Source organism: Denticeps clupeoides, chromosome 18 (genome assembly GCF_900700375.1).
Source record: "Denticeps clupeoides chromosome 18, fDenClu1.1, whole genome shotgun sequence".
Taxonomy (NCBI): Eukaryota; Metazoa; Chordata; class Actinopteri; order Clupeiformes; family Denticipitidae; genus Denticeps; species Denticeps clupeoides.
In genome coordinates, this window is record NC_041724.1 from 9,564,329 (window position 1) to 9,579,573 (window position 15,245).

General features: G+C 44.9%; 1 protein-coding gene across 1 annotated transcript; it reads right to left on the bottom strand.

The window, feature by feature from the left end:
- Positions 1-5,829: 5,829 nt before the first annotated feature.
- On the bottom strand, positions 5,830-7,024 carry LOC114768236 (POU domain, class 3, transcription factor 4-like). The gene has a single exon (XM_028960407.1). It carries the CDS (start codon positions 6,978-6,980, stop codon positions 5,925-5,927), a length of 1,056 nt encoding a protein of 351 aa, XP_028816240.1. The 5' UTR covers positions 6,981-7,024; the 3' UTR covers positions 5,830-5,924.
- Positions 7,025-15,245: the final 8,221 nt, after the last annotated feature.

The following is a 15,245-nucleotide window of genomic DNA, read 5'->3' on the forward strand; positions in this document are numbered from 1 at the left end:
TTTGTGTGTGTGTGCTGAAGATGTTTAATGAGAACAGGGCAGTGATGAGGATATGAAGTATTGGAGAAAGTCACCCAATAACAATTTCTGATGACAAATGTCCAGCAGTATTGGGCAAGTAAAGGTGTATTTGCCTCCAGATGGTGGTGTTCCTCACAGTGAAAAAGAGAAACTTCAATCAGAAAAGGGTGGGGACTCACTCCAGCCCACCGCGGGGTGCACACCCACACATACGCCTACGGACCGTTTAGAGTTGCCAGAAGAACCAGAAGAGAACCTGCGCCATGACGGGAAGGGCATGCAAACTTCGCACACACAAGGTCCAAGCCGGGATTCGAACTCACGACCTCAGTCGTTCGTCCGCTTTATTATTTCATCCATAATTTATCATTGTTTTGCTGAAGAATTGCCACGTCATTTGTACTGAACTGTTCAAATCAGGTGAAGTCACGTGCGGACGCCACAGCACTGTGTGGTGCTTTGCATGACGTGCCGAGATCTCTGTCCAAGATTCGGCTCGGTCGTTGTGACCATAGAAATGGCTGAGGGCCACATGCTTAACCACACGCTGAACCCCTTATCTTGTCGCCAGGTTATAAAAAAAGAGACGCTGGAGGAGTCGTTTCCATCTTTAGGTGGGCATCACGCCAAGGGTGAAATTTCTGGCCTGAGACGACCATGGCCGAAGTCAGTAATTTGCCCGCTTTTAGACGTGACTCCCAGGGCCCCCGGTGGTTAACATCTAAAGTTACTCGCTGTGTTTGCAGTGTGTGTGTGTGTGTGTGTGTGTATATGCTCCTGAAATAGGCGCGCCGTCGCGTGGACGTTCCGGTGCGGCCCCGGCTGTGGCCTGCTTCAAGACTGCGTGCTCTAACACCCGTCCCCGCCGCTGTGTCAACTATTCACACTGTCCAGCAGACACACACACACACACACACACACACACACACACACACACACACATGCACTCGCTCACTGTTTCATCCCTACAGCTTCCTCTCCCTTCCCTGTCAACTCAATTAGGCCGGCGCGGTGGCATGCATATCAGCGTGTTGAGGTAAACAGCGGTGTTAATTGCATCGCCACGCCATTCTTCGTTTGAGCCCTCAGAGCGTTAATTACCCTCTAATGCCGGGAACCTTCGTCTTATTCATCTTATTTGCCCGCAATGGTTGCGTTTCGTATCGATTTTAGTCTTTGTTTGCGCGTGTTGGCGTGCGCGCGGTGCCAAGCGTGGCTCTTCCCCGTCCAGATGTGGCCGAGGTGCAGCCGCGCTCAGGTGTGAATTCATTTGTGCCGATTTAAGACGAGCGCCCGAAGTCAGCCAATTAATGCGCTGCGCTTAATGAAGACATTAGCTGTCAGATTAGCTCTTGGAAATGCCTGTCACCGCTACAGATGCATCCACAACACTTGGCTAATAAAACCAGCAAAATTAATGGAGTGACTAGCATAGATAATGAGTTAACGTGGAACATATAGGACAAAGAGCGATGGCGCCGGTGCCTCAGATGAAGATATCACAGCGCTGGTGATTTCCTGGAAGAGATGCCGTCTGCTGCATGGAAGGGGGTGCACGTCCTGTTTGAACGTGGAATTCCTTTCCCGAACCCTCACTGTGACCTCCGTCCCCCTCGACTCTGTGGAAAAAACTTGGCCTCTCATTAGAACAGAGATGCATAGCTACAGTAGTTTTGTGTCCAACCAAAATCTCAATGAGCATATTTGTGTGTGTGTGTGTGTGTGTGTGTGTGTGTGTTTTAAGTATTTTGGAGTCGGAACCATGTAATCCATATCTAGTATTTTTGGCTGTGCAAAAAAACACCTATAATTGAATCAATCAATAGCAACAAAAATTTGGCTAGAGGAGTTATATTTGACTCAAGCAGGGAGCGGATAAGAGCCTTTGGGGCCCGGAATTAGAATCGTTTCGGGGCTATAGGTCAGTCATTTGGGAGTATTTAGCACTCTAAGTGCTTTTATAAATAACCTTTTGCGTAGTGAGGGCCAGCAAACCACATATTATAGAAAGCTTAAGGTTTGTGTTAGCTGCGTAACCGCAGAGGTTTAGGGAAGTCGGGCCTCCAGTCCAGACCTGGTTAGTGTTGTAAATGTCTCTGGAAGCTGGAAATGTCTGTTAATGATGGAATATCAAAAAAAAAAAGTTGTGCTGTTTTAAGACACAATTTGTCTGTAACAATGTGAAGCTTATTATTACCTGCACTGTGCGCCATCGTCAGGCAAAGCTTCGTTCGGCATGCCAGGGACAGAGAGGAGAGGAGAGGAGGTAGAAGAGTGAGAAAGTGAAGTGATTGTCATTGTGATACACAGCAGCAGAGCACACGGTGCACACAGTGAAATCTGTCCTCTGCATTTAACACATCACCCTTGGTGAGCAGTGGGCAGCCATGACAGGCGCCCGGGGAGAAGTGTGTGGGGACGGTGCTTTGCTCAGTGGCACCTTGGCGGACCGGGATTCGAACCGGAGAAGAGAAGAGAAGGAGAGGAGGATGGAGGAAAGAGGAGGAGGGGAGGAGGAGAGAGAAGAGAAGAGGAGGAGATTAGGAGAGAGAAGGAGAGGAGGAGAGAGGAGGAGGAGAGGAGTAAGGAAGAGAGAGGAGGAGAGGAGGAGAGGAGGCGTGAATTGTAATCGTGAAATTGATTTCGGCTGCACGATTAATCTGATCAGCCATTTGGTGGCATGATTAGTGCCGGATCTCCATATATATTTCACTTTTTTGTTTTTATTTTTTTTTACTCTACATCGATACGTTTAAAAGTAAAGATTTTATTCAAATTAGCAGCCCGAAATATTACAGCTTGTGCAGCTCGATGTTATTCCACGTCGTGGAATGCTTGAATTTTACTCATTATTTAATAACTAGCATTACAACGGGCAGTCCGCGACCTTGACTTTGCGCACATCGCCGAGACCCACGTACCATCCCGAGACCACCCTGCGGACTGCAGATCCTCCTCTTTTTCCATCTTTTCTTTATCTTGGTTATTTGAATGCAGCGTGTTTGTGATCTGCATGCAGCAGCGTCCTGCTTTTCCAGCGTGAGCAGCAGCAGCAGCAGCAGTTCTCCCCCCCGGTCATTGAAAGTTGCAGACTGAGGAAATGCATATATTACCCGACATTAGTATTCTAGTCAGGCTCTGAATTTCAAGGCAAGGCCCAGACACCTCCCTCCCTCCCTCCCTCCCTCCCTCCCTTCCTCCATCCCTCCATCTCTCCCTCCATCTCCCCCACCCTCTCTCTCTCTCTCCTTCGTGCTCTCTACCCTTCGGTGTGTGTTTTAAACACGAAGAATCCCGCAGCTCAGTTTCACTGGGACTACAGTCAACACAACACAACACAACAAGACACAAAACAATAAGACACAAAACAACACATACACAGCACACACACACACACACACACAAACCACAACAGAACACAATACAACACACACACACACATATACAAGACAAAGCAACACAATATAACACACACACACACACACACACACACAAAATAACATAAGACAATAACACACACAACACAAGACAAAACAACACAAGACAACACACACATCACACACACAAACCACAACAGAACAAAATAAAACAACACAATATAACACACACATACCACAGAACACAAGACGAAACAACGCAATATAACACACAAACACAAAATAACACACACACAACACAAAACAACACAATATAACAAACACAAAATAACACTAGACTATAACACAAACGCACACACAGATATACAACACAACAGAACACAAGACAAAAAACAATATTAACACACACGCAAAATAACACAAGACAATAACACACATACACAGCACATAGACAGACATACAACACAACAGAACACAAGACAAAAAACACAATATTAATACACACAAAATAACCCAAGACAATAACACATACACAGCACACAGACATACAACACAACAGAACACAAGACAAAAAAACACAATATTAACACACACACAAAATAACACAAGACAATAACACACATACAAAGCACACACACACACAGACATAGAATACAACAGAACACAAGACAAAATGACACAATATAACACACACATACACAGAACACACACAACACAAAAGAACACTAGAAAATACAACACAGACAACATAACATAAGACAATACAACACACACATACAAACACAACACAATATAACACACACACACATATAACATATCACAAAACACATGCACAACAATACAATATAACATACTCAACACACACAACACAACACATCTCAAAATACTATACCCACACAACATCTTGTTGACCATTAGTTTCACCGTCTCCAGCTGACTTTGACTTATGAACTTGCACTTCAGTACAAGACTTTTGTAATAAAGAGGCCAAATCATTATTATCATTAGTGTTATTACAACAGGATAAAGTATTGTGTCTACACTCCAGGCCGAATTTTTCCAAATAGATAGAAATCATATTACAAAACATAATTTAAAAAAGATGATTTGAAACATGAATTCAATTGTATGTTGCATATTAATAATAATAATAGATATGATATTAATTGTTAAATAATAATATGTCTTGTGTTTCAATATCTGCAGTTTAACTGTCGTGTATTATCAGTACTATTTTTATTGTGGTAAATTCAACCAAAAATAAATTCCTTCCCACGTTAAATGCATCCGTTTGTTTAAGCAGAAAATCTCAGAGCAATACTTTGATCATAACAACAAGTTGTTTTATTACAACATACATTATACAGTTTGTTTTGAAAACATAATACAAGCTTTATACTGAAAATAAATAATCGCTTGACCTGGCATTGAATTTGGAATAAAACGGCCGAAAACGTCTTTTTTTAATGAAAATATCTTTTGTACATCACTAAGTGCATGAATAACTAAACGGTATTTGTTTTAAATTAATAACTTCAAAAAGGTTGTAATATACAAAACTGTACAGTATTCGAAAAAATATTTAAGAAATGAACCAATAACAGGAGTATTTACGATTATAAAACTTTCGATATTGAACGTGTACAATAAAATAATTATAGGCTATAGTGTCCCGCGACGCGTTCACTGGCGAGTAGCTATCGTACAGTTCAGGTTTAGTGCCCAGTATTTTACACAGTAATGTGGTCGATGATGGGACGAATAAAAAATAATAAAAAGAACTATTATAAAAGAAATGAGAATAAGATCGCTGTGCGTTGCGTTTCTGGAATATAATATTTATGATGTTTGTTTTTTTAATTGTTTTTGGAAATGAAACTTTTTTTGAAGTGCTCGTGCTGTAATCCGGGCCTACAAACTAAACTTGTGAAATAAAAAAAAAAAAGAGTATACAAATATCTTGATAAAATAAAGCCTTGAAGAATATTAAGAGGTTTTTTTTTGGACGCGTGGCTAAATAATAAAAATGGCCGCGTAGCTATTGCTTATAAAGCATTACCGACATTTTTTCCCCTCTACAATGAAATGAAATGAAACGCGTTTCCCAGGCCACAGCAAACACCTTTACGTGGAGTCAGAGAAGCCAAGCAAAGTTTTCAAAAAAATAAAAAATAAAAAATATATATGTATACGTAAATCATCCGGAACAATCAGAATGCGTGAAAATGATTGGAGAACGAAGGCGCTGGGAGGTTATCGTTTAGGCACAATTTTTGTATTCGTATCCTTGACCGTAATGCAAAAAAAAAAAAAAAAAAATACACACGTTTTGGTAAATAAGTCGTCCCGTTTGTGTGGATTGGGCCTATTTTAATGCCCAAAGTAGTAGATTTTTTTTTTTTTTCGTAAAAAATGGAGAACCACCCCACCCCAAAAAAAAAAAAAAAGAAATAACCCGCCGAAACAGTTGCTTTTCTGTCCCTGCGCGAACAGAATCGCGGCCTGCGTGGGGCTCGCCTCCTCCGGTCAGAGGTCGTGGCAGGACGAGTTGTTGTCCGTGTTCGCGCCGTGGGAATAAACCTCGTGCGCCTGCTGCTCGCCCGGCGGCGTCATCCGCTTCTCCTTCTGTCGCCTGTTGCAGAACCACACCCGCACCACCTCCTTCTCCAGCTGCAGGCTGTCCGCCAGGGACGAGATCTCCTGCGCCGCGGGCTTCGGGCACTTGAGGAAGTGGGTCTCCAGGACCCCCTTGACGCTCACCTCGATGGACGTCCGCTTCTTGCGCTTGCGGCCCTGCGCGGCGATCTTGTCGATGCTGCTCGGGCTGCCCGTGGACGAGTCGGCCTCCTCCAGCCACTTGTTCAGCAGCGGCTTCAGCTTGCACATGTTCTTGAAGCTGAGCTGCAGCGCCTCGAACCTGCAGATGGTGGTCTGCGAGAAGACGTTGCCGTACAGCGTGCCCAGCGCCAGCCCCACGTCCGCCTGCGTGAAGCCCAGCTTGATCCGCCGCTGCTTGAACTGCTTGGCGAACTGCTCCAGCTCGTCCGAGGTCGGCGTCTCCTCGTCCGAGTGGTCGTGGCAGTGGTGCTCCGGCGTGTCCCGCAGCCCCGCGTGGAGCCCCGCGCTCGGCGGCGGCGTCAGGCCGCCGTGCTCCAGCATGCCGTTGACCGTGAAGCCCGCGGACGAGTAGAGGTTGAGCGCCTGCTGCTGCTGCTGCTGCTGCTGCTGCTGGCCGCCGTTCACCGGCGTGCCCCACGCGTGGTTCCCGTGCGGCGAGTGGTGGTGCGCGACGTGCGGCGACCGGTGGTGCACGATGGCGCCGAGCTGCAGGTCCTCCCGTCCCGGCTTCACGTCCTGCTCCAGAGACGAGGACCAGGGGCTCCCCTCGGACAGGCCGGTCACCCACTGGTGCCCGGCCGGGTGGCCGTTGCTCTGCACGCCCTGCACGCCCTGCAGGTAGTCGCTCTGGAGGAGCTTCTGGTGGCTCCTGAACGCGCCGCCCTGCTGCATGAGCGCCGAGTCCGCGTGCACCATGGGGCTGGAGCCGATGATGCTGTAGGGACTCGAGGCAGCCGCGGCCATGCTCACCGCGGATCCCCGACCAGCTCTACTGTGGCGGAGGCGGCGAGCCTGCAGCCTTTGACATCCACCAGACTCCGGAGCCGGAGCGGCGGGCGGCGGGCGGAGCGGCGGGCGGCGCGGCCAATCGCGGCGCCGCGCGGCCGCGGCGGCCAATGGCGTGGCGGCGGCGGGCCGAGTCCCCGCCCCCTCTCCGGCCGGCCGCGCGGGGCGCGTCGAGGCGTCAAAGCGACGCACAAACAGGAAGTGGAGCGCCGACGCGGCTCCATTTGGGGCATTTTTTTAACACGTAACTTATTGTTTCTTTGTTCGCTCGTTCATTCCAAACGTGCGGTTTTTTATTTTACCTTCAACTGGCAACATCGCTTCTGCTTTTTTTTTTTTTGTAATTTAAAAAATATACATTTTCGGTTTGTCTTAACGTCCCTGTCGAACGCCGAGACGCACTATTAGCTTAGCATTTTTTAATCCGTTTCAATCGAAATGCTAAAGCTAATAAACAAACCTGCGTCGGTGGCAACGACTGGTTTTGGGCCTACAAATACAACACTGAATTCAACTTCAATTGTATTTAATATCGTCACAGGCCTTCTAAAACAGCACCAGCACAACCAGAGTGATGATCACACCGAAATTAATATTTATTTCCCAGCATTGTATTTTATTTTTTGTATTTTGATTGCCGAGTCTCTGTTAATGTTTATGTTTTTTTAGATTTTCTGAGTGACAGGTAGGCCAGCATATTTAATGTACAAAATTATTGAAGGGTTTTGCAACGTTACAATAAAAATAAAAATTAAATGAATAAACCGCGGCGTCAGATGTCGATTTCTTGCTCCGTGTTCGCGGTGCGCGTGTCAGGCGGTGACACTTGACGTGACAGCTCGTCTTGTTCCCCCGAGCGCCGTAAATAACAACAAACAAGTAAACAACAACAACAACGCGGATCCCCTTGGCCACAAGTGCGCAAAAAAATAAATAAAAAACAAGCACCCCGCTATCTGCATATTTTGGGGGTCACCTAGCTGCCTAATTATATTTGCCCGCAGACGACTGCGCCCGCGTCCCCTTATTGGTTTCGGGGGTGGGGGGGGAGAGGGGAAAAAAAAAGAATTCCATTAAACGTATTGCGGGGAGCTCCCAGGTTAAGCTTGATTTAAATTTGCATACATTTTCATACATTTGGCAGAAATAAAAGAAGGCCAGCGGCCCGGCGGAAAGTCATTAAAGGCTCCGGTGGCTGCGAGGAGGCTGGGAGCAGCGCGCAGGGGGGGGACAGGGACGTGGCGACGGTGGCGCACGGACGGGGACAGGTGAGCGTTTCGACGCTGGACTTGTTTTTTTTTTTTTTAACTGCAGACGCGTACAGAACCGGTATTTTGCGTTAATACATTTGCATATTTAATAAACGTTCGGCGACGCGCTGCACTTGCATTATTCGGAATACCCGTGTATTATTATTATTATTATTATTATTATTTTAAAGGACCGAGTGCAGGCAGTGGTGCAGGCAGGAATTCCCTGCCGATCCTTTAGCATTTCCACGCTCGTCACGTCGGATGACACGTAGAAGCAGCACTTTCGTGCAGTTATCCAGTCCGTGTTGCAAATATTTGTCGTAAAATGTAACTGTACGGAGGGGATGGATCAATCGAGCCCCCCCCTTCCCGGCGACGGGAGCTGGAACACAGATTTTTGTTGTTGTTGTTTTTTTCTCTCGTAAAGCCGGTCGGTTTTGGGAAAAGTAGTTAGTGGACGCGCGAGAGGGGACAGGAGGGGACAGGAGGGGGGTGGTGGTATTACCCCCCCCCTTCTCGATAGTCTAAGTTTCCAAGTGTAACAGATGCTTCTCCCGAGCCCTTCCTCGCGCCCGGTCCCCTTTATTCAGGGGCGCATTTTCCCCCGCGCGCTCCGCGTTTCCATAGCGAGGGGAATAAAAGAAGCGGCCGGGCCCACAAATCCCCGCGCCGGCCGGAATAAAGGCTCCATTGAAAACGAGGAGCCCGGAGCTGGACGCGGAGGGCGAAGCGATGCTACTGTTGCAAGGGGCTCCGGAGACGCGGGCGAGCGCGCGAGCGTGCGAGCGAGCGCGCGCGCGCTGCGTCTCACCTGGACGCGCAGGTGACGTCGCGCGCCCCGGTCCGGCGTGCGTTTTAATTCCGTCGCTCGTTAATTCGATCGTGACTAAGAGCGTCGCTGGGACGAAACGTGGAACCGAGCATGATCGGCGAGTTATAACTCTAGCCGAGGTCATTTTATTACTTATTTTTCATAATGCTATATTATTTTCATATGCACGAAACGACTTGGTCAGAAGAAGATATTAAGGACGAATAAAGTTTAGAACCTGCATTTCTGGTGTTACGCACAGTGACAGACCACGTCTAGATTATATATTTAAACATAAGAGGGCAATTCCGTTTTTATAGTAATAATTTTTCATATGCAATTAAGATGATGACAGAATGAAAACGCGCAGTTTTCACGCCGTTTCCTGAGCCGTGGAGTGCATTAAACAGAAACGGAGCGCGGTGCTCGGGGCGGGACGTGTCATCGGCGTGTCACGACCCCTGACCTTTCCAACATCCCAGCCAAAGGTCCCAGCGCACGACCTTAATGCACCCCAAAAGGTCGGCGTTTCTGTACGATTCACTTCAAGAGGTCGCACTTTTGCAAGAAAACATTTAAGAGAGAGTTTCAGTTCGGGTATAAATAAAAAAAATATTTACGTAAAAAAAAAAAAAGAATATATATATATATATATATATATATATATATATATATATATATATATATCAAAACAAATCCACGTAAGATAATTTACATATTCAAAATTGTTTATCACCGATTTATGTCTTAGTTTTAATTGTTTAAAAGTTATTTAGTTCTATTTTGTAGTGGTGCTTAAGCTATATTATTATTATTACTATGTGTTTTTATTATTGTTATTATTATTTAGTGAATTAACGCATTAAGCTGTAAGGTTATGGTGGCGGTGGGGGGGGGGGGGGGGTTGCTAGTGTTTACGAATTCCAGTTTAGTCTTCAACTAATTAAAATAGCTTTGGGGAGTTTTCTATGCAGCTTCACACACATACACACACACACACACACACACACACACAGACACACACACGCACATATATTAAGAGAGCAAACAGAGGCAGCTCGGTGCTGGAACCCAATGAAATGAGACCTCAAGGCAGTTTTGGCAGCGGGACCGCGGTGGAAGAAACGCATTAGTAACGCCAGAGCAAAGAGGATGTAGGACACAAGCAGGGGTGCGAGCGAATCAAGGTGCATCCATAATGTATGAAGCGCTCGGCGCGCTTTGTTTAGTCTCCAGCTCGGGTCGTGGGTGGGGTGAGGTGGGGAGGGGGGCGTGGGACGCACGACACGGGACGAGCGTCACGCCGCCGCGCGCGCTCCCTGCGCTGACCCGGGGCGCGTCGGTGCGTCCTCTCGGGACATTAAAAAAGGGTCCCGAACTTTAATAAAAGACGTTGAAAAGACGAAATGTTGCTCAGATATCTGCTGTGAAACGTGGAAGTAAACTGTGTGATATTCGACCTTACACGTACCATTAAAAGTCTGTTAAAATAAATAGAAACATTTTGCGTTTTCTGCCCCGACAGTTAAAGTTTTATTTCGTCTCAAATCACGAAAAGAAGGATAGAAACTTCGATATCACAATAAAAAAAATTAAAGAACGGAAAACGAGTCCATATAAAATAAAACAACGAATAAATACTGATTTGCCAAAATTTTATTTTGATGCATTTATGATGTTTATTACTGAGCATCGCGGAATACATTTAATAGAGGCTGTTGATTTTTAAAAAATAAAGTCCAGTTTTAAATTACGTCAAAAATACATTAATTAATTTAGATTTGTGTGTATGTATGTGTATACACACACACACACACACACACACACACACACATACACACACACACACACACACACATATATATATATACACATATATATATGTGTGTGTGTGTTTGTGTGTATGTATATATACACATACACACACATATGTGTATATATATATATTCTCTATTTAGCTAAGCTGTTCAACCAACAATTAATCGTTTTTATAACGAATATTCAAAATTCCGTTGTCAATCCACCAACAACTTAGTTCATTAAATTAGTAAATTAAAAGAAATGAAGAAGACTTGTACATTCCAAGAACTGATCGGAAATCTTTGATAGAATGCGAGATAATAATCAGGTGACGAGATGAACCGGAAGCCAAACGTCAGCCTCGTGGGTGATTAACACGCCCCGCGACGTCGATAGACGTCTTGCCCGCGCGCGTCCGCGTAGTCGCTTAACGCCAAGTCGCTGCGTGGCTATCAATAGCATCGATTCGGCGTTAATCAGTGTTAATTAGGCCACGTGTTGCTGTAAACAGGGTGGCCCTTGTCTGCTCATTTGCTGCTTTGAATGTGTGTGTGTATGTGTGTGTGTGTGTGTGTTGTGTTCGGCTGTGCCTGTGTTACATCTGTGTGTGCGCGCACTTGTTTGTGTGTGCATTCTTATGTGTTTTTGTATTTATTTAAGTGTGTATGAGAGTTTGAGAGGGTGTGTGTGTGTGTGTGTGTGTGTGTGTGTGAGAGAGAGAGAGAGCCTATGATGTCCTCAAAAACCCTAGACTACATTACCATCTCTTTAACTTCAAACAAACTCTCCATGCTTTCCTCTTCACACACACTCACACACACACACACACACAAAAGACAAGAAGAGTGTGAGAAGATGAGGACGTGCTGAAATAGAGCTCACTCCAAACACACGCGTACACACCCACACATCCACACACACACACACACACACACACACACACATGTCCAGGTTTAAGGAACTATGGCAACAACAAGCTTGTGTATTATAAATGTGTATGTAATTAACCATAAAACCTGGCAAATGACACAAACACACGCTTGAGTGTGGCTAGTGGACGGCTTGCACCGACAGTTGAGTGTTTGTGTGTTTTCCTTTGTGGTAAACAGGCAGGTTTGTGCGTGTGTGTGCGAGGTCCTGGAGGCAGCTTCCTTTTTCATTTCCTTAAAAAAGTATCTATATTTATTTATTGATCTATATATTTATTTTAAGCTACATGGTTTTTATGTTACAGATTGTAAATGGGACTGGACGCTGTTGAATCCTCACCTCTCTGTTCTTCCAACGTGCTCGTGCTGACGACCGCTGTGATGTTGCAAGGCCAACAAACTCAACCTGTTTTTGAAACGTCTACCATCCGACAGCCACTTCATGTATAATATATGAATAATTACATTAAACATCATGTAATTAACAGGTAGCCCTGGTTCTATTCAATAGAATAATATAGTAAAATCCTCCTTAGCCTGTAATGTTTTTGTATTTTATTGACATATTTTCCTCATTTTATCTTTAGATTCCACTTCTACCTTTTGTAATATGTCTGTGAACTGCTTGTTTTAAATCTATTTTCTGTCTGACTGAGAAGGTGAGTTGTGGGAGGGGCTATGGATGGGTGGGGCACAGGCTACAACTGGGGCTGTGGTAAATTATTATATTGTTATATCATTATTTTTGCTCTAGGAATTAATGTAAAACTTTCAAATAGCAGACATATTTGCTTTTTTTGAAAACAATTTTAAAAAATAATAAAAATCGTTGTGACCATCAGACCTCATTTTAAAAAATATTTTATTTGTAATTCTTTTTTTTTAATGCTATGCTGTACATTTAGATAAGAATGAGAAGTTCAGATAGTTGCACTGAATGACATCACCATTTAGTAAATATGATGCTTCCCAAGACCATTCCCCATAGCAGGAAATCAGCTTTCCCAGTCCCTCCACTGTGCACACTGGAATAATCATCCATGTTTGGTGCATGACCTGTTGGGAACTTCTAGGACATTCTCTGCTTTGCAGATATCAAGGAGATCCCAAAAAATATCTGATAAGTACTTTGATTAAAAAACTTAAATCGTATAATAACAATAATAATGCAAATCATTATTATTTACAGTTTGAAACCATAACCAATCCCCACTCCATAATCCATAATTCGGGACTCTGCACCATTTTACTTTCTCTCCCCGTCCCTCTCCTCCTGGGCGAGTCGACCCCATTCTCTCTCTCTCTCTCTCTCTCTCTCTCTCACTCTCTCCTCCAGCCCTTCAGAGTCCCCGACATCAAAGTGGGCTCAGGTAATTAGCGGCTGAAGGGAATCTAATCTAAACCATCAGACTTCCTTTGCACCCAGGTCCGCCACCGTGGCCCGCTGACAGGGGAGCAGCGATTCCCCAAAGCTCCCAGAACCGGCTTCCTCTGAAGCGCCGAGCAGGGCCCGCAGTTATCGCATCTGCATTTCAAACACACTGTCTCTGGCATTAATTATTAATTAGCCTACAGTCACCCCGGAGGATTGGGGATTCAGCCTACACATACTTATTTGGTGACCTCTGCACCCCCCCCCAACCGTCATCTGGGGAAATCCCTCACCAGAATACACCCGACGCCACAGCCATTTATACATTTATATAATACACACATATATATTTATATACACACAGAGAGCGACAGAGAGAGAGAAAGAGAGAGAGTTTTTCCTCCCACAAGGTTGTTTTTTTTTTAAATATATCTCCCCTCCTGGCTTCTCGGGTTGGTGCGTTTGGGTATGAATATGCGGAATGAGTCATTATTTCCACGTGAGCTTGCAGATCGCCCGCACAGATGGGTCTCGACTCTCCTTGGCGTCGGGGGCGAGGAGGAGACGTGCCGCTGGTCGCATCGCTTGCGCCGAAGGAAAGGAGCTGGTGGGCCCTGGGGGATCAGACCGCAGCATGGGCACAGTATATATGTGTGTGTGTGTGTGTGTGTGTGTGTGTGTGTGTGTGTGTAACTGTGGCCCAAACTACACCCAGAGACACGGACCAGAGATGCAGTAAAGCACGGCATCCAAAACCCGAGATCCGTTTTACATTCATTACTGCATCACTGCGAGCGTCTGAGCATACGCTCAGAAAGGCTTCCACATCACCAGAGTCCATGTTAGTTTGCCGGCCCAGAACAAGTTTACACAGAACTTGTGCCATTTTCACAGACGCAGAATAAAACTTAATCCTGGACTGAATTGTTGAGTCTCAAATGGGGAATTGTGTCTAATTAATTAGTTAAAATGATGATTTGGTCTATGAAAAACCACCTTTGTCAAAGGATGTTTGTATTTCTACACGTTTCTATAATTCTGGGCATGTACACTGAACAACCATAACATTAAGACTTCGTACCTAATATTGACTTGCAAACAAAACAGCGTTGACCCCTCACAGCATGGACTCTACTAGACCTCTGAAGGCCCGCTGCTGTACCTGGCACCAAGCTGTCAGTAGCAGATCCTTTGAGTTCTATAAGATGTGAAGTGGGGGTTCAACCGATTGGAGAATGGACCAATATCTGGAGAATTTTGTTCTTTCAAACAGGGAGTTGCAATATATACACACACACACACACACACACACACACACACACACACACACACACACACACACACACACAGTTTGGACACACCTTCTCATTCAATGTGCTTTCTTTATTTTCATGACCATTTACATTGGTAGATTCTCACTGAAGGCATCAAAACTATGAATGAACAATTGTGGAATTATGTACTTCAAAATAGCCGCCCTTTGCTCTGATTACTGCTTTGAACGCTCTTGGCATTCTCTCGATGAGCTTCAAGAGGTCGTCACCTGAAATGGTTTTCCAACAGTCTTGAAGGAGTTCCCAGAGGTGTTTAGTACTTGTTGGTCCCTTTGCCTTCACTCTGCGGTCCAGCTCACCCCAAACCATCTCCACTTTTTGTTAAGTACATAACTCCACATGTGTTCATTCATAGTTTTGATGCCTTCAGTGAGAATCTACCAATGTAAATGGTCATGAAAATAAAGAAAACACATGAGAAGGTGTGTCCAAACTTTTGGCCTGTACTGTGTGTGTGTGTGTGTGTGTGTATACACACACACACACACACACACACAGTACAGGCCAAAAGTTTGGACACACACACACACACACGCACACACACACGCACACACACACACACACACACACACACACACACACACACACACACACACACACACACACACACACACACACACACATATATATATATATATATATATATATATATATATATATATATATATATATATATATATATATATATATATATATTGTTGGAAGCTACATTTTTAGATGGGTC